A 26,379-nucleotide genomic window follows, 5' to 3' on the forward strand; every position below is an offset into this window, starting at 1 on the left:
ATTTAAATTCTTTCAATTGTAGAATCATGTCTTCAACTAATGACAACAATCTAATGTGCTCGGAACTTCCGGAAAAGTTACCATTTTGCTTGAATTTGGTGAACTTTAAGGAGTAGGAAGAAGAACTCCAAAAGACCCTCCGAAATTGCTACCTAGAGCATATTCTGGATATACCCATCCCGAGTTTCTACTCAAAAAGGGTTATGAGCGATGAGGCTCATGAGGAGTGGAGTTGTGATTGCAAAAGAGTCTCGCAACTCATGACAAACTCCATCCCGGAACAATGGAAGGGGAAGTTTTCCAACTATTTTCCGGACATGCTCCTCAAAGCTCTAGAGGACATAGTCAATTTGAGGGTCACCAAGAGCATCAATGGCAACTATGATGGTCTCGTAGAGGAAGTGACTAGGTCACTCTCCAACATGAAGATCAAGCCGCCGCAGGAGGGGTGCCTAGCCAAGGAAAGGCAAGAGGTATGGGCACAAGTCTACAATGCTAGACTAAGACCTGGAATGTCACTTCGAGCCCACGTGCTTCAAATGACAAGGCTATTCACTCACTTGGCACTCATTGGCAAGCCATTGGAGGATGAGCAAGCTGCTCTCATGCTAGTAAGCTCTCTCCACTCGGGCTATATCGCATTGAAGATGTGGCTAACTGCCAATTATGACAGACTCACCTTGATGGAGGTTGTCAATGAGCTTCAAATGGCCGACCCTGGCGGAAATGATAGCCTAAAGCTTACTCTAAAGGCAAAGAACACTAGTGGAAAAGTTTCATTTGTAACGAGTTATTTGTAACGGGCAGTGTTATGCCCGTTACATTAAATATATTCGTATCGGGCAAAATTTTGCCCGTTACGAATACTTATTTATTTGTAACGGTCAACATGTGTCCGTTACGAATACTATATTATTTGTAACAGTCAGCATGTGCCCGTTACGAATATTTGGCCCAGCTGAAAAGAGGAGCCCATTACTTACTATTAGGGTTTCACACTCCACACTCCACACTCCACACTCCCTAGCCGTCAAACACTCAATCCCCTCTTTCTTTCCTCTCTCCTCTCTCATTTCGCTCACTCAATCTCTCTCTCTTCTCTTGATTCACCTCACTCAATAATTCACTCAATCTCCTCCATTTCACCACCCTAATTTCCAAATTTCCCCTCTTTCTCTCTCATCTGAATCGCATCAATGGTAGAGGACCCAATTTAGAATGTCTTTTGTACCAATCTCGTTACTCGGAAGTGGATATGGCGGTGATGATTCAGGGTCAAAAACATCACAATTATGGGTAATTATATCTCTTCGATCTCTACTTAATTGATTTTATTGATTAACTTTAAGCAATTATTTGCTAAAGGAACTAAAAAGTTGAAATTCTAGGGTTTGTTCTTTTGTTATTTCATCATTTCATGTTTTTTGAGTTTTTGTTTTTCACAAATTTGCAATTCATGTTTTCGGAACCAAGGTTTTTCTGATTTTTGATTTTAATTCAATTTTTTCCATAGAAATTGTGCCTTTGTCAATTACATGCGGTAAATTACTGACTTTTGACAACATTAATTGCCCGTATTTCTTGAAATTAAATAGATCTGTGTTTCTGAGCTTTTAAATTACCATTGTGCAGGGGAGCGAACCTGGGTACGGGATTGAACCCGTGTATTTCATAGCTTTCAACTTGTTAATCAATCACTTATTGTGGAGCTCAGGTTTTATTTCACTCTCTTGTCCGTTGTTTTACTTGCATTTTGATGGGATTTTGTTTGAAGAAATTGAGATGATCTGATATTGATGTAATAGAGGAATAAGTTTGGTAATGTGGGTAATTGAGCAATGATTTTGATAATGGGGTAATTGAGGAATAAGTTTGGTACTGGGGGTAATTGAGGAATAAGTTTGATGATGGATAATTGAGGAATTAGTTTAATAATGGGTAAATGAGGAATTAGCTTGATGATGAGAAATTGACGAACTATATAGTCTGATACTCTCATTTGTTAGATTTGAACTCTATGATTAGCCTAGCTCTCTAATTCTTATTTCATACTGATGTGTCTTTTTATTATGTAGTGTTGTCGATTCTTATACTTTGGTAGGGTAAATTCTTATTTTATGATTAGCCTAGCTCTCTAATTCTTATTTCATACTTATTTCTCTCTCTTTTGGTGTATCTTAAAATTTGTTTTCCGGTTCATAATGAATTATAATATGCATGACTTTATACTGAATGTATAGATGTTAATAACCGTGTTTCATTCAATTGCATATGATTGCAAGATTCGGCGATTTCGAGTTTAAAGGTTGTTGGCGGGTTCTGCCATTAGAAACATACCGACATTGAGGCTTGTTGCTGGTATTATATTCTTGCATGAACAAGGTTACAGTGAAGCTACCTATTTATATGCTGACTGTGACTTTTAATTCTCTTCTTAGTTCTCTGATTTTTTTTAATTTTTAATTTTTATTTTTATTTTTTTATTTTATTTTTATTTTTTCTTTTGTTTTAGAGTTTTACCTTAGATGGAACACACAAGAGGGGGGTGAATTGTGTGGGAACTAGTGTTCCCAAATTTTGTGGAAATTAAAAACGTAGAACGAAATAAAGAGATGCAAAGAGATTTTTACGTGGAAACTCCTTGTGCCCAACAAGGAGAAAACCACGACCACTTGGGATTTTCGAACACGACTTCACTAAATAGGGCAACTACTCCGTTACAACCTATAAGGAACTCGACAAAACTTAAGTTCCAATTAGAACCTAAGCCAACCCCAAATGCTCACTCTATCTTCTACTCCGAAGCCTACACTCAAGACTTAACTCTAAGCCTTTACAAGGATCACTCAGCCCTTTCCCAAATTACAACTCAGTAATTTGAACTCTACGTGTTTAGATATCTTACAATAGTTGGAACAAAGGAATACTCTTACCGACACAAATATATTTTTTCACTCAAATATTGTACAATTGTCAGGATTCCTTAAAACTGGAACTTAACTCCCTTTTTATACTGTTCCATCAACCCAACCACCTTCCCCATATTCTCCACTACTTGAGGTGATGTTCCTAAACTTTGGGAACTAACTCAAGCAATGTGGAGAAGTTAGGAAAGTCGTTCAATATAGAACGTGGGAAGAGGTTTGAATAAATTTTTTTCTTGGAGAGTAATTTAAGGAATCAGTTAAAATCTTTTTATAGAAGATATTTATTTTGTTAAAAAGAAAATATCAAAGAAATATCCTTTTATAATTTTAACCAAAACCAAAAATAAGTTAAAAACCAATTTTATAAAAATGATCGTTTCAATTTTATTTCCAATTAACACTCATATTCCAACCAATCATAAAATATCAAACACTTACATAAAGCCTAAAAATAATAACACATACTTTTTAGTCTTTATGTAATACTCGTTGCTTTTTATGATATTCCAATTGGACCTTTGATAACTCTATCTTGCCAAATAGAACATCCAAGCATAAAACCTTCTTTGCTTTCTTCACTTCAAATTGTTGTGTATGCCATATGTAGATTAAGGACTTCTCTTTGTTCCAACCCCAGAACTTTGTTCTTAATAAGAACTTGCCTAAATAACCTGCACACTTAATACACTTTTATCAAATTGAGTTTGCTTGTCATCACCAAAACTAATCGAGGTCAACATAGAGTTTCTTTGTGCAGTATGTATACTGCAGGTTTGTTATGCATGGTTTGCAACCCAGTCCTTTTGTTTATGATATGGTTTTCATGTTTCAAATACATTTCGTATATGCAAGGCAGCAAGGGTTTAAATTGTCATGTTTAAGCATTGATTCATGAGGTATCAGGTTGTCTAATTGATTACATAAAATTATAGAATATTGCTGAATTCATCATACCAGGTCACCTTTGAGACCGATCTAATTTTCAAATGTATTTGAACTGCACTTTGAGCTGCTGTTAATTATTATCAATAATTTTTTACTATGGATTTATTTGACTGTTAGAATATTAGTACTAATTTCGATAACATGAAACTCTTACTTGAGGTCTAAAAGACAGTTCTGAATGAGTTAGTAGGACTAGATAATGGTCTTGTTATATCTAGGTATTTCATAAGCTGCTGCTGTAGTAAATTATTATGTGTCTTTTTGTATTGTCATACTAAAATCTTATTTTCAAAATCAACCATTGTTTATTAATCTCTCTTTTTTTTTTCTTTCTTTTTTTTTTTTTTTTGTGGTGAAAGCTTTCTTCAACTAGACTTTATGATTATCTTAACCTTCTGAACATGTCCTACTAAGTTTACATTGTTTTGTTTAATATGATTTTAAATAATTGAGTGTTCTTATTTGCTAAGGTATGATGTGGGTGTTTCAGGTTCCTAAGGCAGCCTCGGAATTTGAGATCAAAGTTGCAACAACTCGGAAAAACGGTGGAAGATGTAGATTATTATAATTGAGATTTGTTTTGCTCTATTTTTATAGTTTTAGTTTTAGATATTAAGTAATAAAGAATGTAGGCATTTACTGATTGTATATAATGTGTGTAAAATATAATTATATGCATTTCTCTAATTAACTGATAATGATTGTGCAAGGCCTATCCAGCATGTGCTGGACTATTATTTATTTATTTTTTTTTAATTTGGGCATACATTATTTGTAACGGGCGAATATCATGCTTGTTACAAATAACCCCTTATTTGTAACGGGCGTTTTGGTGTACGTTACGAATAACCCCGTTATCTGTAACGGGCATTTGGGTGTTCATTTCGGATAACGGGGTTATTTGTAACGGGCATTTGTTTTGCTCGTTACAAATAACCACTTATTTGTAACGGGCATTTGCCTGTTACATATAATATTTTTATCCGTAACGGGGGTGTACGTAACGGTTGTTGCCCGTTACGAAAGGCCTATTTTTGCCCGTTACGAATAGGCTTTTTTCCACTAGTGAAAGGAGTTCAAGAACAAGGTAAGGATGCGATGCTTCTACTATAGTAGGCAGGGCCACTACAAGAGAGAATGCAGCAAATCTCCACCTCAGGTATCTTCTTTATAACCTACACTTGAATACAAGCAATTCTCAAGGTATTAGATACCATTAATGACTCACTATGTGATCCTATTTCAGGAACCAAGTGAGAAGGGCTTACCAAGTGGATGTGGATGTACAAGCGGAAGAAGAATTTAATCTTTCCGGAAGGCTTGTAATCATATTGTTTGTCTTGACATAGAACTTGTTTAAGTTTCTTTTGTTAACCATACATTTGATCTTTTGATGTTGGACGTCATGTTTTGTTTTAAAAGTCTTGAAGTTTATGGTATGACATGTTTATCTAAAATATGTGCTTTCTTTAGACAAACAAGTTTATAATGTGAATTATACCGCCAAAAAGGCTAAGACCATGGATTCAAATCAAACGTACTTGTGGCATTGTCGTCTTGACCACATTAACATCAAACGTATCAAGAAACTTGTATAGGAAGGTGTTCTTGACTCATTCGATTTGCAATCGTTTGAGAATTGCGAAGGATGTTTATTAGGCAAGATGATTAAGCAGCCATTCTCCAAGTTGGGAGAAAGGGCAGGAGACTTTTTGGGTCTAATACACACCGATGTATGTGGACTAATGAGCTCCACCACAAGAAACGGATATCGATATTTTATCACCTTCACAAACGACTATAGTAGATATGGCTATGTCTACCTTATGTCGCATAAATTTGAATCGTTTGAAAAGTTTAAAGAATTTCAGAGTGAATTTGAAAATCAGCTTAGCAAGAAAATCAAAACCCTTCGATCAGATCGAGGTGGTGAATACTTGAGCCAAGAATTCGATGACCATCTGAAAAAAAAAGGTATACTTTCAGAATTGACACCTCTAGGAACTCCACAATGGAACGGAGTATCCGAAAGGAGAAATCGAACCATGTTAGACATGGTACGATCTACAATGGGTCTTAGTGATCTTCCAATCTCTTTCTGGGGACACGCATTTCTAACCGCAGCACTAAGGCTAAACCGTGCTCCATCAAAAGCTGTAGAAAAGACTCTATACGAGTTATGGACGAAGAAACCTCATAGGTAGTCTTTTCTAAAGATATGGGGATGCGAAGCATATGTCAAGAAATTGATTTTTCACAAACTTCATCCCAAATCTCACAAGGTATACTTTGTGGGCTACCCAAAAGAAACCAAAGAGTATTACTTCTACAATAAATCCGAGAACAAAGTGTTTGTTGCTCGCGATGGTGTCTTTTTGGAGAAGGAGCACCTTTCCAAAATGACAAGTGGGAGAAAAATCGAACTCGATGAAATTCGAGAGGACAAGCAACAAAATCAGATTGATAGTCAAAGTGCTCAAACAGCATCTGTTGACGCTGGTCAAAATGTGTAAAGTCAAACCGACAATGCAAATGCTCAGTCGTTACCCTGCATAGGTCTTAGAGGCCAAGATCTCAACCTAATAGATATCTTGGTATTGTATTAACCGAGAATCAGGACATCCTGGTGATGGATGGAGACGAACCGGCAACCTACAAGCAAGCGATGACAAACACCGACTCTACTAAATGGCAAGAGGCCATGAGATCTGAAATGGATTCCATGTTTGAAAATCAAGTCTGGGACTTGGTTGACTTACTTGAGGGTTACACACCTATCGGATGTAAGTGGATTTTCAAATTGAAAATCGATAAAGATGGAAATGTATTCATTTACAAAGCTAGATTGGTAGCAAAAGATTACATGAAAAATCATGGTATTGATTACGATGAAACCTTTTCTCCGGTCGCAATGCTTAAATTTGTTCGGATCCTCCTAGCGATTGCTGCATATTACAACTATGAAATATGGCAGATGGACGTCAAAACCGCCTTCCTCAATGGGATTTTGGAAGAAACTGTGTACATGACACAACCTCAAGGTTTTTTCGACCAAAACAATGCTGGGAAAGTTTGTAAGCTTAAAAGTCCATCTACGGGCTAAAACAAGCTAGCAGAAGTTGGAATCTGTGATTCGATGAAGCCATCAGTAAGTTTGGCTTTATCAAGAATCCAGATGAATCTTGTGTTTACAAGAAGGTCAATGGGAGTGACATCGTCTTCCTAGTCTTATATGTCGATGACATATTGCTCATTGGAAATAGCATTCCGATGTTAGAGTTTGTAAAGGCCTGGCTCGAAAAGTGTTTTACAATGAAAGACTTGGGAGAGGCTCGGTACATATTGGGTATCAAGATCTATAGGGATAGATCGAAAAAGATGATTGGATTGAGCCAAAGTACTTATATTGATAAGGTACTGGCACGATTCAACATGCAGGAGGCCAAGCAAGGTCACCTACCCCATGTCACATGGCATAACCCTAAGCAAGAAGCAGTGTCCACAGACACCTAATAAGCGGGAAAGGATGAATGAGATACCATATACTTCGCTAATTGGATCGATCATGTATGCCATGATATGTACTAGGCCAGATGTATCGTATGCCTTGAGTGCTACGAGCTAATACCAATCAGACCCAGGAAAGGGCGCATTAGACTGCGGCTAAGAATATCCTAAAGTACCTAAAAAGGAACAAGGATAAATTCCTGGTGTATTGTGGCTCAGAAGAATTAGTTGTTGAAGGTTATACCGACGCAAGCTTCCAGACAGACAAAGACAATTTTAAATCGCAATCTGGATATGTGTTCTGTCTAAATGGAGGAGCAATTATTTGGAAGAGTGCCAAGCAGAGCACAATTGCAGATTCTACAACTGAAGCTGAATACTTGGCAGCTGCTGAAGCGGCTAAGGAGTCAGTTTTGATTCGTAAGTTCGTTAGTAAACTTGATGTTGTACCCTCTATCAAGGGTCCAATAGTCCTCTATTGTGACAACAATGGAGCTATTGCTTAGGCCAGAGAGCCAAGGGAACATCAGAAGGTCAAACATGTCAAGCGGCGATTTCACATAATAAGATAATGGAAATCAGAGGGTGAAATCAGAATTTGTAAAGTTGGAACGGATGACAATGTAGCCAATCCAATTACTAAACCTTTGCCTCAAGTGGAGCATAACAAGCACGTTGAGGCAATGAGAATCAGGCACGTTGGAGATTGGCTTTGATTTCCCTGTTAAGTGTTTTAATTAATTTTGAACATTTTAATGTAAGACACTAAGAAGAACCATTCAAGTTTTGGAGTAATTTAAATTTCATGTAATTTTATCACTCCGTTAGCTATTTAATTGTGGTTTAGGATTAAATAATGAGTCCATTCGATTATGAGAATATTCAAAATAGGGTATCAAGACCAGTCTTGATAAGGAAACACCTATTAAGTGAACATTGAATATTATAATCGAAAATTATCCCTAATCGAGTTCAATTAAACGATAGACGATTAATGACCACTTGAGATTAGTGTGTAGTTTGATTTATAGCACCGTTTCTTGTGCTACAAGGACATGATTGTCATAAATCAATTGCACAGGTATTGGTTTAGAACCATACTGGATCGACCTATGAGAATACTTTAAGAGATTTAAAAATCGTCATAAGTATACTTCTCATTATGGCTATCGAAACCTATTTCCTCGACTATGAGTATTGTGAGTTCTCTTGTTTGAGTACTAGTCCGTTTTGATGTTAGTCAAGCGTCTGCCGTAAAAGGGGATTATAATGGCAACACTCAGGCGGCTAGGTCCTCTCAGTAAAAGAAGCTACATTACAAGACTGGGAATGTCCCCCTACTAAAAATAGGGAAGATGTCTTTGTTGTTTACAAGGCCTCTCGAAGAGTAAGACTGTGAAAATGCATGGCCGTGCTCGGATGGATTTTAGAAATCATCTGTTTATTGACAGTCGGACTCGGATATCGAGAAACACTTCTGGACGTAATAAGGATGACGAATAAATATTACCTTATAAGAGCTCGGGGTACGAGTGAAGCACGCGTCAAAGGTAATTAAGTCTTTCCTTAATTCTTGTTAATTATGTCTTTTGATTATATTAATTGTGAGTGTGATCTTGGCTCGGGTTTTATTCCGCGATGATTCGGACTCATCAAAACCCAACAGGGGGCGATTGGGGTTTGATTCGGACGGTAACCCTTAAAAGAAGTGGTTACCTCAATCACCGAGCATGCACTACCGCCAATAGTAGTGGAGGTGTTGGTATTTGTGTCTATATTAGTGGTCTCCACGTCCGTATTATTCGAATCATAGGAGGCCAAGGGTTGGACAATGCTGCCATCCAGATTTCTTGCAGCATGAAGGTTGTGCGTCTGCCTCGTACGCGCCATGTTCGATTGCAGGGACATAAAAGAATAGGTGGGGGTGAGTTGGTACGCACTAGAAATAGACCCACTCCATAAAGACGAGGACTCATCCCCGTCCACTCTAGATTTCTCAGTCCCAGGCGAACAGACGGCCTCATGAGGAGAAACGGATGTGGTCGAGTGTTGAGCCAGTGTGTTTGGAGATAAAACAAGTATAAAAAGAAAAAGGGGAAAAGAAAGGAAAAGTATCCGGTTACCTTTATCTGAGTAGAAAGCTTGGAGACTTTGAAGATCTTGTTGAAGATTGGTCGGAGAACTCAACACTTTGACCAGAAAACTCTAAATGCACGGTGAAAATCTTGAAGATTCAAAGGAAACTCAACTTTCTCTCTCTAGAAGCTCTGAATTCTCTCTAGAAAGTGAAATAAACCAAAGTATTAAAATGAGGTCAAAGCTTCGCTATTTATAGGCAAAAATTTACAGGGGTAGGATGGTAAAATCATCTTTCCGCCAAAAGAAGTCCAACAGTTAAACCTTTTGAAAGTTTAACCTAGAAGTCAAACGGTTAAGAACCGTTCTGTTATTTGGAACGAAATTCAAATGGGTGTCACGTCATTTAAGATGGAATTCGAACGGACATCATAACAATCTGTTAAAATTAACACCTGCCTCGGAAGTTGAACCATTCCCTCGAAATAATCGACAACAGCTGGAAGGCTCGTCCAAAGCCATTCAGACCTCCCCGTCCGACATACTATCATGCAAAGTCCCTTAAAGATGTCAGGCGGACCGGACAAGGCATCTAACCCAATCAGACTGACGGAAAACTCTGACCGACCTCTATAACGACTTCAAATGTTTAGAAACGCCTAAGTACTCGGACGAGTAAAGTTAGAGGAGGCGACCCGTGGAGGACGAGCCACCCCCTCTGAGGGGAAAATGTTTAGGGTAAAAAATACCCCAATTACGAGGTCCAATCTCATAGAGACACGTGGCCTAAATAAAGAGGCAACACATGTCCCTATAGGAAGATGGCACGTGTTAATAATGAGAGCACCTACAAAAGAGAATGAGGAATGAAGGCCTCCTTACATTAGGAGGCCCAAGATCCTAGACCGCCGCAAAACGGCGCCCTTAAAGGACACATGTCCTCTCCTGATTGTGCCGCCAATCAGAGCACGCCATCCTAGATCACTAACCCTAAAGGGGCATCATTCCCCACCCCTATAAATACCCCAATCATTATGATGGGAGGGGTGGATTTTAAGACATGACATTAAATAGAGCATAAAATAAACTCCAATTTCTTTCTACTTTCTCTCTCTAGCTTTCCGAATTTCGGTTACTAACTTAACCTTCGGAGGCGAATATTTCGGTAATGGAATATTCGTGTTTTGCAGGTGTCCGAGACATCATGTCCGTGGAGCGCGACCAGTATCCCAAGGGATTCCAAAAAACCCCAAAATAGTACTAGTACTCTATAAGATTTAAAGAGGAGAAAGGAGCATTAAAAAAAGTGAAGTAGTGTGAAGACGTACAACTGACATTTATTTTAGAAACTTTGGATTTGGCGAGAGTCGAACCCTGACTCTCTTACCAAAAATACAACTCTCTTTACCACTGAACCATAGAAAGCATATCATTACTATATGTTAATAATTTCTACACAGTGCCCCTGAGGTATTGACTTTTCCAAGGTGTGCCCACCCATTTTCAAAATTCTACACTATACCTTCAAGGTACATTTAGTGTCTACACTGCAGCCTTCCGTTAAGTCTCCGTTTGCCAATTCTGTTAGTTTTATTTATCCAACCTTTTGACGTTGCAGTTGGGTTATTTTTGGTGGGAAATTTTCCCCCCAAAAGAACAGTACTATCATTCCTCCATAAATAACCCCTATATACCCTGTTTTTAGGATTATGGTTGACATAATTTTTTTGGATTCTCCACATAGCAAGGTTGTTCTCCATTATTCACCATGTCAAGTTCTCGATCGTCTTTTCAATCGAAATCAAATTGCGTGCTGGTGTTTATGCCTCCACGCTGCAGTTGCAAGCCCCCTAAATTTGCAAAGATGAAGCTATCTACAACCAATCGCAACCCAGGGAAAGCTTTCTTTAGGTGCAATGACTGTGGATTCTTCAAATGGTTTGATGAAGGTGATATACAAGGCCTGGAAAGTTTGCAGACCTGCGATGTAGCATATTTGCACGAGAGAGTAATTGAGTTGATGAGTTACATTAAGGATGTAGTTAAGATAGGCCTTGTCATGTATGTTGTGTTGTTTGTGATTATCTTGATAAAAATAGGGTGACTTATTCTATGTATTAGTGATAGTGCTCTTTTATTAGGCCTTGCTTATTCTAAGTTAAATTGTATTTTCCAGATTTGAAGTTATCATGAATGTAATTGGAATTATGTTATTTAATGAAAATTTATCTTTGAGTATGTTTTGTTTTTTGTGCGCATAATTAGAAGCATTTATACCATCTACTTTTTTGCATGAAACCAAAAGATAAAAAGGAGAAGCTAGAGTACATATTTATTTTTGAGTTTCAACATTGTTTGACACCCCAAAAATTTACACTGTCAACAAAAGTAACCATGTTTTTTCATCCAAAAAAATACCCCATTTCAAAATAAGCACATAATATTCAATCCAAAAATATACATCCCATTCACAGAAATATATAAAATAACCCTAAGTACTGCATATTGATGACAGAATGCTGTGTAACTCTGAAATCAGAGCATGGACAGCCTGTTGAGTATTTTTCTTCTATTTGGGCTTGTGTACCCCTCCTCTGCTTGGGAAGCTGCATGATCAGTGGTTGGGGGAGGTTGAGTAGAAGCTTATCCTTGGGAAAATTGTTGTCTGGTTCTTGTCCTGGGCAAAGTTTGGCTTGCAGATACTGTAGCAGCATTTCTGGTAGTAGGCAAAGGTTGGCTTGCAGAGACTGTTGCAGTAGCTTTAGGCACACTTGGTTGACTGATCATAAGTTCAATCAAGTTCATATCAGATGTGTCAACAGACCTGTGGTGCCTTGTGTTCTTTTTTGTCTTGGTGCTGGATCCTTTGGTTTAACCACACCTTGTTGCTCTTGCATTTCCTTCTTAGTTAGTCCACCTTTGCAAGTTAGGGTGTTATGCCCAAACTGCCTACATTTGCCACATTGATCTGTAGAGCTCCTTTTGCCTTTCCTCTGTTCTCCCTCATCTCTTCTCCTAATCCCAGATGGTCTCCCAACACTTCTCTTCAATGTAGGAGGGATTAGTGTAGGTACATCTAGGTTAGGCCATTGTTCAGGATCAGGAATGGGCAAAATATTGCGCTTGTAAGCTGCCTTGTACCTAGATACAGAATACCACTCACTAACAAAATCTAAGGGGTCTTTACCAGCATCTAAGATAGCTCTAATTCCATGTCTACATGGAATTCCAGTGATTTGCCACTTACCACATACACAGCTCTTACTGTTAAGAGATACAGGAAGCATGCTTCTCTTGTCAAAGATTTCATACTCCCCCTCCCTGCTGGATATGCATGACATGTCCTTGACTCCCTTGTAGGAAACCTCACTCTTTCTCAAATGTTGGGACAGACTCCACCATCCACCCATTGCTCTAAAATTTGATGTCTTGTAGCATGTCTGACCATTGCAATCCTTCTCACACCTGCACAGCATACCAATTGAATGAATTAAAACTTGCACTTGTTAGTTCATTAGCTTCAAAAATAGTGAGTTAAGTTCTGCTTACCCTCAAGTAAAGTTAGGATTGGGTAAGTCTTGTCAACACCAACTGTATTGTTGAAGCTCTCAACAAAGTTGTTGGTGTTCTCATCAAAACACAAGTTTGGATCAAACTTCCACCTTGTCCATCTTTCCAAGTCACCTATTTCTCTGAACCATTTAACTGCACCAAGACCTGCAGCCTTTTGAACTTGTTGGAGTGCTTTCTTAAAGCTAAATGATGAGTAAGCATTTGTGACACTCCAGAATAGTTTATGCATAACCACCCCAGGGTACTCAGACTTGAAATTCTTGCAAAGATGTCTTGCACAATATCTTCTGTCAACTCTAGGCCAGACTTGATCCAATGATGGATCAATGCCCTTACAAACCAAAAAAACACACACATGTTAGTATTACAACTTAAGTAGGACATCAATACAAAAAATCACAAAATAGGTGAAGAAGTAAAACCTTTTTTCCTATCACTCATTACTGTCCAGTCAGATCTGCCTGTTTGGGTTAGTATGTTCTTCAAGTGTGTGAAGAACCAACTCCAACTGCTCTTGTTCTCTGAGTCAACTACTGCCACTGCTATAGGGAAAATTTCTTGATTCCCATCCAATGAGACAGCAGATAGCAGTACTCCTCCATAGCTGCCCTTTAAGTGACAACCATCCACACCCACCAAACCTTTACACCCATGAATTAGCCCGTTGAACTGAGCAACAAAAGAAATGAAAATGGCTCTGAATTGAAGACCTTTTTGTGGTTGTTGGACAGCTTTCCACAAACAGAATGTTATTGATCCTTGGTTTCTCTCTATCACCATTTCACAATACCCAACCAAATGCCCATATGATTCATCATTGCTACCTTGTATCATCTCCATAGCCAAGCTTTTCATTTTGTACAAAGTTGAAGTTGCCATTGTGATGCCATATCTCTATCAAAGCAAACTGTTAAGGGCCTTACCTTTAATGTCAGGTGTAGCCCTTATATCCTCTAATAACTTTTTAGCTGCCCAGGCACAGTTGCACATAGGGTTGTTAATCATGTTCAAATCACAAGAATGCCCATTCTTTATACTCTTAATAGCCCATGTGCAACCATGAAGTAACATACTTGCATGAATTCTCCAACTACATCTCATGTCAGCACATTCAGCTGTGAATCTCTCTTGCTCTGATCTTCTCACAACCAAACAAAACCCCTCTTGTATATAGAAATCCCTAAGTGTGTCTTTGAAATGCTCCCTGTCCACAAATAGCTGCCAAGGTTTTAAGGTTATCTTACCTATGCCAGCATCTTCATAAACCTCTCCATTCTTATACAACCTACTTATATAGTCACCAACATCCTCATAGTTAGCCTCATTCCTCCTAAAAGGCTCCCAATTGCCATCCACAAAATTCTGGTTCAACAACTCCATTAGGTTTTCATCTTCAAGTTGTTCCTCATCATCAGAAAAAACCCCTCCCTCTTCTTCATCTAAAGGTGGTTCATATTCACCATCAGATGAACTTGCAGACGCTTCAGTTGATTCAGAATCACTACCCCCATCTTTATTAACCTTAACAGATACCCTACTCCTGGTCCTACTCCTACTGCTCTCACCTTCAGTCGCATTGGGTTGTGAAGTTTGGATTGGAATGATTGGTACACCCTTTAATCTTGCTGTGGAATTTGGTAGTTTCCTACCATGGGGAAAAAGGACAGCTTTGGTTCTCACCCTTGACTTTTTTGTTGATTGTGTAGGTGACTCAGTTGGAAGTGGGTTTGTTTTGTCATTTGTGGAGGGGTTGAGAGGTGCTTTCCTGAGATTGGGACTTTGAAGACCTTGTAACATCCTAGGGCTTCTTCTCAATGGGGGTGGTGATACCTGACTGTTATTGATCTCTAAGTTCTCAGAAGGTGCAGACAGTGACACATAAGGTGGGGAAGGTGCAGCCAGGAACACATAAGGTGGGGAGTCTGGAGAAATTTCTTCTAAAATCTTTGGTAGTCTCCTACTGGGAATATTAGAAATACTAGGAATATTAGAAAGGGGGGATGTGTTTTGGGCAGTGGCTTTATTTTTCCTAATAGCCAGTTTCTGTCTTGTGGGGTTAGATGGGCTACCATTAATAAAGTGTTGGACACTTTTGGAAAGTTGTTGTGGGCCACACTCAATTGTAGTCATGTCAAGGGTTTGGAAAGGGGTAGGAATCATTTGTGGGCCAGACTCATTGTTGGGTGCAACATGTAAATTTTGGGCAGTACTAACATTTTGTTGTGGGCTAGGATTTGGATTTTGTGGTTTCCTCACAGTTTGGGCAAGATTCCATATGAAACTAGGCTTAGCCAAGCAACCAACCCACACATCAATTTCTGTTGATGTAATCCTCTCAAACATCTTCATCAAAGTCCCATCATCAACCAAAGATACACTCTTCTCAATAAAACAATAGTGTAACCCAGGGTATGTTGGCAACTCAAATTCTCTTTTTTCAAACTCCTCACACATCTCATTAATCACATCAATTAACAAGCATCTATCTATATCACCAACCTTTACACTAACACAATTAGCACCATAATGGATTTTAAGAATCCTCTCATCCATCTGCAAGATAAAACATGCGAACATCCTTAAAACACTACCAATCACACCAATTACAAGCTACAACAGCAACTTCATTACAAATTACAAACATAATATCTCAACCATTTCGAATTCCAACAACAACCAAGAAGTTCATGTATAAAAACCATTCATTCAATCACATCTCAAATTAATTTCAGTAATTTATAACATGTAAACTCAAAATTCAACATCTTTTATCATAATTCGACAACAACAAAAAAGGTGCAATTTAGGGATTCAGTGAGTTACCTTCGACAAAGCTTTTTCGGATTTGTGTACACAATCTTATGCTACTTGATCTCCAAGTTAATGGTGTTGTTGTTCTACAAATTTTCGATGCTAGAATTTTGCAAGTCACAAATTCAAAGAGTTTAGGGTTTTGATCGAAGAGAGATGATGTCATGAATGAAAGAATGAAACAGAGAGTTTCGGTGAGAAGGAATTAAATGAAAAGAGAGGGAAGGTACAAAAGTTAGGTAACGGCATTAACTATCTCTGACGTCCGTCATTAATGGTGACTAAGCAAGGCTACAACTTAGACACTAAACGTACCTTAGGGGTACAGTGTGGAATTTTGAATATGGGTGGGCACAGATTGGAAAAGTCAACACCTCAGGGTCACTGTATAGAAAAACCCTAAAAACATTTTATTGATTTGGGGCCCTAATATTTCGGGGGCCCTGTTTGGTCGCCCAACATGCACCGCGCTAGCGCCGCCTCTGCTACTCGATATGAATTAATAAATGTCATTAGAAAGTTATGCCCATAGACATATACCCCAATAGACACATACCCCAAAACACCCTTTTTCGAGGACGCCCCCATTAATCTTTAAGATAAACAAAATTTGTTTATCTAATGGCAATTTCGTAAAATATCAACAAATCATCCCACTTAGCATGACATTTTCGCAAATACGTCAATTTCTATTAGTTTCTAAGATATGTTGCTTAATAATCTACATTCACAATACCAATGTGATTTTATAAGCACAATGTCATGAGAGAATATACAAAAGATTTTGAATAGTAAGAGTATTCTATCTAGATAGAGAACCTACATTATGACTTGTAACTCCCACATCTTTATGACTCACATAGTAACCCCTTTGTAACTCCCTTATATTATGACTACTTTACTATACTTTGTAACCCCTAATTAGATGGACTCTTAACTGTGTTTATGGGTTAGTGGATCATCATATCTATATATATACTAAAATAATAACCGCTGATGTCATCACTACCTATGTGTCACTTTTTTATTTAATTTTTTCCCTCCAAAATGCAATGATGATGTCATATTTTTTTTTTCCTTTTTAAGCTACCCTATTTAACATAACTTTGAAAATATATTCCTTTTTAAATTTAAATTTTGGGTTTTCTACACATAACTATTTAGTTAATTACGAGTTGTTAACAATAGTTAATAATATAACTTAATTGAAATTTCAGTATGTATTAAAAGTCTATAATTCAATTCTTATTTTAAAATTGTACGTCACACGGGATTAATCCAGTGATTATGTATAAATATGGCATAGCTTAGTGAAATGGAATAGAGAACGTATGACATTAGAGCATCTCCAATGGCAAGCTACAATGCTTTGTAGCTTGCTTTTCCACATAAATTTCTAGGCTACAACACTTTTTAAGCAACAACTTGTTTCAATGGTAAGCCACAATATATTGTAGTTTGCAAAAAAATAAAGTTTAAAAAAAATAGATAATTATACACATGTTCCAATATGAATGGAGATTATTTGTCTCTTTTTCAATCAAGCATGTAGCTTGGTTGGGCTACAATTGCTAACATGTTGCTCAATTTTTTATTCTCCAATGGTAAGCATGTAGCTAGGAACTTTATTTAAATTGCAAGCAAGTCCTTATAATTGAACCATTGGAGATGCTCTTACCATTTATATCTTTCTCTACCCTAATCTCTTTATTTCATAACACATTACCAAAAGAAGTTAAAATAGTGAGAAGAAAAACCCAGAACCTCTGAAGAACACAAGCTACCATAGCAGAGTAGGAGAAAGAAGATAAAGATGTGCGGAAGGGCCTCTGTACTATTCGCCCAGGCGACGTCCCTACTTCCGTTCGTCAAGTTTATGTCGACCGGTATTTCTTCATCTCTTTCAATTTTCAGCTTCAATTAACAAATATATTGTATAATTATGTTTCTCAACTTCCTTTATTCATTGATTAAAATTAATTTTAGTTCAAGTGCGAAAATATATACTCGTACCTTTTAATCAAATTTTCTGAACTTCGTCTCTTTTAAGGCATTTATTGGGGTTTTACTTCAAGTTTGGATTTTTATAACCAATGGAAACTTTACTAGTTACCCTGATGAACAGATTGTTTCGAAATATTTATTTAGGTGCACTAATTTTTAAAAATTAGGCGACGTTTTGATATATTCCAAAACAAATATGCATGAATAAATTTAGATAAGTTCACAAAATGATTTCAAACAAAATAAGTTGAATTGAACAAACCCCAATATAGTACTCCCTCTGTCCCCAAATGATAGTTCCTTATTGGCAAATTTTAGTCCCAAAATGTTTGATCGTTATGGGCAAATCCAAAATCTTTGTAGATAGAGCTAATCAGTAGTTCCCAACCTTGGGGCGAATGAAATCCGATACATAAATCGGTTACTAAAAGAATGGAAAAAGCTTTTATTGTGTCGCTTAAGTTATATAGGAATTCCTGAACCCAAGAATTAAGACGAATAAGTTCTTTATTTCCCAGAATGGAATAACCACCTAGAATAAGGAAACAAATAAAATTTGTGGAGAAGTGCAAAATCATATGGATACAATCTTCATTGTACGTCTTGATCAATTGAATCGTTTCATTGTGGATTCCTATACGAAGCTTTTGTAGATGTGTTTCCGGACATTCCTTTATCATTTCGTCCAACAAGCGGAGCTCCTCGAATTCGATCCATTTTTCGCGAAGATTTTTTTCTTGAATATCATTCAAAAAAGTTTCAGATTGCTTAGTATTCCACCAAGTAGTAACCCAAGATTCCAGACTTTTTTGAAATGATAGATAGATCCACCAGGGTAAAAATACTATACCATTTGCTTTTTCCAACAACCATTAACATTAATTTTTTTACCAAAATTCCCTCCAATTTGCAACAATATTTATGCAATTTTAAATTTCCCATGTAAATTTTGTTTTTCCACGTACTATTATTACTTTCTCTCTCTACTTTTTTGTATACCCAATGTCAATTTACTTTTTTTAATGTACTTTACTATTCTTATTTGTGTTTATTAATTCCCGTGAAAAATTTCCATAAGGGAGTATCAATAGGGGACGGAGGGAGTAGGATATACTACTAATACTACAATTGATAAAAAGATTGCTTTTTGAGTGTTTTATTTTCTTTTTAGATGCATACTATGAGGAGGAGTGTGTGTATATGCAAAGGTTTTATAATCTATTTGGTTTAGGTACTGGCCTGCATATAATGTTCTCACCGGGGTCTTACTTGCCAGTACTTCCAAAGATTTATTTGCAAGTTGTTGACCATCATGGTGCTACTGGTTCAACCAATGCTAAAGTGCTCAACAAGTTGATTGATAAGTTCATTCTTCTTTCCCATGAGTTGTGACATTTGTTTTTCTACTTCTTAAGGTTCTTGATGGAGTGCAGCTCAGATGAAGAGTCTGGCATCAGTGATTCTGAGATTGAGGAGTATGCTGAGAAACCATACCAAGCCTTGAAAACCGGGAATTACAAAGTATGGAGCTTAAGAGGTAACCTCAGGTGCCCATTTTGTGGTGGAAAAAAAAAGCAAGAATATGCCCTCAAAGACCTACACCAGCATGCCTCGGGTGTTGCTAAAGGTGCTGCCCACCGGAGTGCCAAACAGAAGGCCACCCATCTTGCATTGGCAAAGTTTTTGGAAGTAGACCTAGGCTTTAAACCAATTCAAACTAGCCAACCAGCTGAGGCAGAGCCACAACTTATTTCTGCTGGCCATGGATGGGCATTGTCGTCAACATTATGGAAGATGCAAAGACTGGGAAGCAATTGGCTGATAGTGGATCCTTGGTGATATTCTTTTCGAAGTACAGGCCGTTGGGAGTTGAAGTTTTTAACAATGAACAAGAACAAACTGCAAATGCAATTGTGCAGTTTGAGAAAGAAATGGCTGGCTACAAGAATTTGCTGGATTTTGAGAAGTCCTTTCAAGCTGTTCTTCATAGCAAGGAGGAGTGGATTGCCAACAAAGGAAGTCTTGGTTCTAATATCTATGGATGTGCCTGTGCAGATTATTACCATTCTGAGGGGCAGATAGGAGAATATCTTCGCAAGAACACAGAGCTCAAGGCACTTTCAGATATTTTTCAACAGGGTAAACAGGCTTGTGTAACAATTGTCAACATGGCCAACGAGATTGATATGCAAAATCAGACTATGGTTGAAATGGAATCCATGGTCAACGAGAAAGCTATGTCCTTAAGTCGCATGCCTGGAGAAAAAGAAGAGCTGCTGCAAACATTTTATACAGGTCAGTTTCCGTGGATAACCTATGTTGCTGTCACTGCTCCATTAATTTAGGAATAGTGTAGCTTTTTTTATGTTGGAGTTTGTTTTTTACAATTTACGCGGTGAACTATTTTCATTCTGATAGTATGCATAGAAACCTAGTTTACTCTCCTGGGGACCCTTCCTATCAACTAATCCTGACAGCAGAAATGCTTGTTGCAGAGTGCCAGGGATAACTGGTACCGATGACTAAAGTCGATACTCCTGCATTAAATATATAGGTCCTTAATATGTCTACATATGGCAAGAGGAATGCTTTCCTCTATTAGTTGAGTGCATTTGTAATTTCCAAGGACTGTCTGCTACTCTGCTCAGGCGGCACCATGAGAGAGAGGGCATATGGTGTAAATTGGGAGGCGTATAAGTCTTGTCTAATGATTTTATATAACTATCCCTTTATCTGACGGGTTTGCTAATCTTTGACTCTCAACAGAACATCAGAAGATGCAGCAAATGGCTAGAGATCATGTTGGAAGGATATTACAAGAGCGTGAGAAGATGATGCACGAATTGGACGCTAAGAGAAAAGAACTTGATCGGCGTACCAGGGAGTTAAGCAAGTGTGAGGTCATAACTGTGCGCGAACGGCAGAAACTTGAGAAGGAGAAGCAGCAGGTGACTTTCTAATTCGTTAAAATTAAGATGATTCTGCTGGTTGTATATAAGGAGACATTGTAGTTGTTTCTTCTTTATAGATTGTCGCAATATTGAAGCTCTTGATACATCTATGGCATGTTTGGATTATATTTAATAAGGTCCAGTAAATATCCTGTCAGAGTAATTCTTCTGAAAGTTGGAATGGATTTAATTTTCTTTTTTCAGATTTGCAAGAATTAAAGAAAAGAAAAGGTTTTTGGACAGTCGTTGTCTTGGTTGATCTAAGTGCCCATGCGGGCTCTGCCACTGACTCGACATGAATCAACCTCTAGCATGTTGACAGTTAGCCAGGATCAGAGAGTCGAAGTCATGGCTTTCTTTTGTTTATGATCTGTTTTAACTATACTTACTGGTTACATGACTTACATCCATGTCTAGTTGTTGTAATATAAGAAGTATTTCAAGGGTACAATAAAAGTAAGCAATAAAATCGAAAAGTTGATCTTATAATAATGGAAAGAGTACGGTGTGTCGTGAAGCAAATTCACCGACTTGAAAACGAAATTCCGACGCAACCGGGGTGCTCAATTGTATTCGTCGGCACGTTCCTTAAGGTTAACACACTACTTCCACTCAAAGGCACTTTTGGGTGAAAGGTTGGAGCCAAGTAATTTATGCCCAATATAGAGTATGTGTTTAAGCAAGCTTGTGTTTGAAGGTTATATTCAAGTGTATATAATCAGAAAAATCATCCATCAATTTATAATGAAGTATGGAAGAAGATGAAAGATCATAGAAGAATCACAATCATCAATGAGAGTGAATAAATCAACATAAAGATGAAGATTAAATCATCTTAATCATCAACATAAATATGGGGGTTACAAGGAATCAACAAGAGAACAAGAGGAAAGAATCCAAGAAGAGTCGTTGTAACCCAACGGACAAACTCGTGCCCGGTCGGGTGGAGCTCGCCCGATCGGGCGAACACCACTCAACATTTTCTAGACACCTTCTCGCGCCCGGTCGGTTGATGCTCGCCCGATCGGGCGAACACCACTCAACATTTTCTAGACACCTTCTCATGCCCGGTCGGTTGATGCTCGCCCGATCCTGATCCCTTGAATTCCCTTTCCTTATTCCAACACTAGTATGTACATCAGCCATAATCTAACAACTGTCACCCAAAAAGCTGGCAAGACAGACACGCACATTGGATATAACTATATATATGACTTCATATATCGTATCCTAATATGTTCAGTCATTACTGGAATACATTTGTATTCACTATTACAAAAAGGGCCAAAGAGACCCATCCAAAAAGGCCAAAGAGACTGCTTATAATGGTTCACATTATTTGAAGTAATGATGTTGTGATGCATATGGAAAAAAGCAAAGGCAGCATGGTTTACAATCATAAGCCTAGTTGTAACCTTTAGCAGGATTAGGCCATTGATTCCACTTTGTTGGTTCAATGTTGTAAAAGAGGATATCAATTACCAGAAACTAGTTCACCACGTAAATTGTAACAAACAGTCCACGAGGTAAGGTCAACTTAAGAAAAGATAGTTATTTCTAGGCAATAGTAAGTGTGCCATAAAATAGATTTTGTGGAACAATAAATGTAAATACTTAATTTGGTTGATAAAATGTCTTGCAGTTTCATTTTTTTGTTGCATCTTGATCTCTAATTTCGGTGAAAGTCAACACTTGTTATCTGTTGGTTTCCCAGAATGATGAAAGAAACCAGTCATTATACATGGCTTCCATGGAGCAGCAGAAAGCAGATGAAAATGTATTGAGGCTTGTTGAAGATCAAAAGGTGATTGTTCATTTTATGTGCATCAAGCATGCTCAAATTTATTTAGCTCACTGATTAAAATTTGAAAATAGAGGGAGCAAGAAGATGCCTTGAAGAAGGTTTTTCAGCTACAAAAGGAGCTGGATGCTAAGCAGAAGTTGCATTTGGAGATTGAGGAGCTAAAAGGAAAGCTAGAAATCACAAAGCATCTGGGAAATGATGATGATGCTGCAGTCCAGAAGAAGTTGAAGATGATGACTGAAGAGCTGAACAAAAAGATTGAAGACATGGACAATTTGGAAGATATGAATCAAATTCTTATGGTTAAACAACGGCAGAGAAATGATGAACTACAGCCAGCTCGGGCAGAATTAATTGCAGTATGTCCTTGCAACATTCCATTTTTGCAAGATATTGATACTCTTAGTTCCATGGTGATTGTCTTCTTTTCATTTGGTCTAGCTTAAACATTGATACAAAGTATTGCCGTACATTTCTAAGGAGGTTCATACCCCTACGATAATGAATGTGATATTTGTATAATATTCTTGATCTCAACACCTTTTGTATACACCCGGTTGTACATAAAGGTAGGTGCACCCAAGGGTCATTATTTGCTCATTTATCAGAATATAACTGTGGGATGGAGAGACCATAAACCATAAATTGTAATCATCATATCATCATCTAGAGCTGTTAAAGTGAAAAAGTTGTTCTATTCTTAGTTTTTCTATTTGAATTCTCATTTTGACTCCCTTAATTTTATATTTGAGATTATAACTCTTGTTGTGCTGATTGCTTAATGTTTAATTTGCTGGTATTATCAGTCATTTGAGATAATGTCATCTATATATTTATTGCTACTACGTGCATTTACTTGTTTGTGGTTTAGGGTCTGCCGGACATTCTGCAAATTAATCGCACTAACATTGGGGTTACAAGAATGGGGAAAATTGATCCGAAGGCCTTTGTGATGGAGTGCAAGAAGAGATTCACGGGAGATGAATTCCAAATAAAGGCAAGTGAGGAAAGCACGTTGTGGCAGAAAAAATTGTCAGATCCAGCATGGCATCCATTCAAAATTACTGAGATTGATGGAAAGGCTAAGGTAAAATGTACTTGTTGATCAAATTTTATATTCCACTATTCTAGGTCCAAATTCTCCATTTTTTCATTGTACTATTCTAGGTAAAATGCAGTAATTGATGAGAAAGATGAGAATCTGAAAAGGCTCAAGGAGAAGTGGGGTGCTGAAGTCTATAAAACAGTTGCAGCTGCCCTACTTGAGATCAATGAATACAATCCGAGCGGAAGATATCCAGTCAATGAGCTCTGGAACTTTAAGGAAGGTCGAAAGGCTACTGTAAAGGAAGTTGTAAGTTATGTCTTTTAAGAACCTGAAGGCTCTGAGGGCTTCGAAGCTCAAGAGGTGAAGTTGCTATCTGGAATGAGTCTTGAGTGTAAGTATTATAACCTAACCTGGTTGTTGTTGGTGACTTGGTGGTGCTTCATATCATTTCCTTTGTGCAGCTTGCAGGACACTTCGTGTGTTTTTAATTGAAGGATTGCTGTTTTTTTTTTTTTTTTTTGGTTAAATTCTTTTGTTAAGCTATTTTCCTATAAAGAGTTCAATGGCTGAATGATTTTTGGCTTTCTGGCAATATTTCTCTTACCTGTTTCTCATGATGTTGATCTTGTCTTAGGATGTCCCACACTAGTTATCATTAGAGGTGGGCAGCGTGCCGTGTCAGGCCGCCACGGGCCATGCCTCGCCGTGCCTACGTCTTGGCGTGCCGTGCCACCATTTGGCATACCCCAGCCCACAGCACGGCACGGCCCACGTGTCTGGCGTGGCGTGCCGTGCCATGCCGGGCACCGGGCCGCCCATAATATTTCTAATTATTTTTGTAAAAAAAAAATCAATATATATTTTTTAACAACTTTTAAAATGGATATACTATTTAAATAATTTCATAAATTTATGTTTATGTTTTTTTTATTATTGTATTATTATTGTTCTTTTTATTATTCTTATTTTTATTATTATAGTTCTTTATTATTATTTATGTTATTTTTATGGCCGTGTTGGGCCGTGCCTGGTGTGGCGTGCCGTGCCGGCGCGGGTTCGTGCCGTGCTCGTGCCGGATTTTCAAAATTGTGTTCACGGCACGACCCACTCCTCGGTCACCGTGCCGTGCCGTTGGTGGGCTCGGGCCGGCACGGCCCATGCCCACCTCTAGTTATCATTGGTAAAATAACCTTGTGTATCAACTTATTCAGTTCTTGCACTGTTCTTCTGGATTGAATCTTGTGTTTGTTCTCGTCTGCATTTCTGTTGTGCTTTTGCAGTATTTCCTATTAGTGGCTAGAATAATAATTCTTGATATTCTCTTAAATTTGTTGATCCTTTACTTGTACTCAGATTTCAGTCCATAGTAATATGATTTTCAGTTATGATGGCAGACACTAAACAATGCTTAGATATATAGATTGCGCAATTGGAGTATTTGATTCAGCATGATTATCTTATGTAACATCAATTCATACTTCTTGAAATGACAGATTTTTTTGCAGAGATTATAGGAATTTTTATGTTTAGGCGACTCCTTAGTTTTGAGTTCATTCTGTCCAAATGTGACTTGACTAGTTTTGGAGTCAAACTTTGGTTTGAGTTGAATTAATACTTAGATCATTTGAGTTGTTTGCATTATTGCATACATATATATAATAACACATTAATACATCAACCATCCAATGGATCCTTTCCATAGGTAAGGTTTCGAGAGTTTTAGTCTAGATGTATGCAATTTCATCCACTGGTAAAAGAGAGTGCATGTGGAGACTGCAAGAGAAGCTGTTTCCGATGGACTAATGCACCAATATTTTCCAGGATAAAGACCTTTAATTTTTTCCTCTTAAATAGAAAGGTGGTGGTAGCTGTAGCGAGAGTAACACTAAGCAAGGAGTACAAGCGTTCGTTTGTGAGAGTGGATTGAGGAGAAGTGTAGCAAACAATAAGAATAATGCCTCATGAGTATAGTAGAACTGGCGAAATCTAGTAGAAGGAAAAGTGTCGGGGAAGAGAAAGGCTGGTGCACACATCTTTGGGAATAGAATCAGGTTCATTTATGGTAGTTATGTTGGATGGCTTAGATGGAAGAGTATATCTAGATACACTTTAAAAATAAGGGGTATTGTGGGGGCGAGAATAGATTCTTGAATTCACTCTCCCAGAGACGGGTCAATCCTTTCCTGGAAAAGGAGAGTCGAGAGAGACAATTCCTTCGAAACAGAGGAAGGTGTGATGCTACCCCTCTAAGAACGTATTCGTAGTATAGGAGGACCTTGGGACCCCAGGCCTCTACTTGGTAGAAATGAAACAGATCCTACATACACATGCACCTCAAAGTCTACTTGTATCATTTGTATTTCAGCATGACAGTGTAAGTGTAACACCCTATGCTCTCTGGAATATGTTTTCAGATCAGAATGAAATATCATGCTGTGCATTAAGTGTATTGGTTAAAGTTTGTTCTAGCAGGAGCATTAGGAGAATTCGTTAATCGTTATCAATATATTGGCTACATTTTAAATATTTGCATGTTCATTTTATCGTAGTATTTGAATAATTTTGGCCACAATTTAACCTTCTTATATTTGAATGCATCTTGTTCTGAAATCCCGACATCTGTTTTCACATTATGTAATTTCTTCTGAAATACAAAAAACTCTATTTCACATTATCTTATTTGTCAAGTACTTGTATAATTATGCAGGAGACAACCTGATTGAAGACGAACAG

General features: G+C 37.8%; 1 protein-coding gene, 1 long non-coding RNA gene and 1 pseudogene across 4 annotated transcripts; 2 read left to right on the forward strand and 1 right to left on the reverse strand.

Moving 5' to 3' along the window:
- Positions 1 to 1,013: 1,013 nt before the first annotated feature.
- On the forward strand, positions 1,014 to 5,305 carry LOC145568613 (uncharacterized). Of its 2 annotated transcripts, XR_014095854.1 has the most exons (5): positions 1,014 to 1,296; positions 1,633 to 1,714; positions 2,283 to 2,358; positions 4,363 to 5,031; positions 5,119 to 5,305. It is a non-coding gene; the product is annotated as an uncharacterized LOC145568613 (long non-coding RNA). The 2 variants fall into 2 exon arrangements; XR_014095853.1 differs by lacking the exon at positions 2,283 to 2,358.
- Positions 5,306 to 12,256: 6,951 nt separating this feature from the next.
- On the reverse strand, positions 12,257 to 13,907 carry LOC145566319 (uncharacterized). The gene is made up of 3 exons (XM_081625775.1): positions 13,473 to 13,907; positions 13,118 to 13,359; positions 12,257 to 12,920 (listed from the first exon to the last, which is right to left on the reverse strand). Exons 1-3 carry the CDS (start codon positions 13,905 to 13,907, stop codon positions 12,257 to 12,259), a joined length of 1,341 nt encoding a protein of 446 aa, XP_081481901.1.
- Positions 13,908 to 17,573: 3,666 nt separating this feature from the next.
- Positions 17,574 to 24,010, forward strand: LOC145566321 (factor of DNA methylation 2-like; annotated as a pseudogene). The gene is made up of 7 exons (XR_014095402.1): positions 17,574 to 17,725; positions 19,259 to 20,138; positions 20,610 to 20,791; positions 22,509 to 22,598; positions 22,670 to 22,957; positions 23,470 to 23,692; positions 23,777 to 24,010. The product of XR_014095402.1 is annotated as a factor of DNA methylation 2-like (transcript).
- The last annotated feature ends 2,369 nt before the right edge of the window (positions 24,011 to 26,379 follow it).

Source organism: Chenopodium album, chromosome 11 (genome assembly GCF_948465745.1).
Source record: "Chenopodium album chromosome 11, dcCheAlbu1.1, whole genome shotgun sequence".
NCBI classification, from domain to species: domain Eukaryota; kingdom Viridiplantae; phylum Streptophyta; class Magnoliopsida; order Caryophyllales; family Amaranthaceae; genus Chenopodium; species Chenopodium album.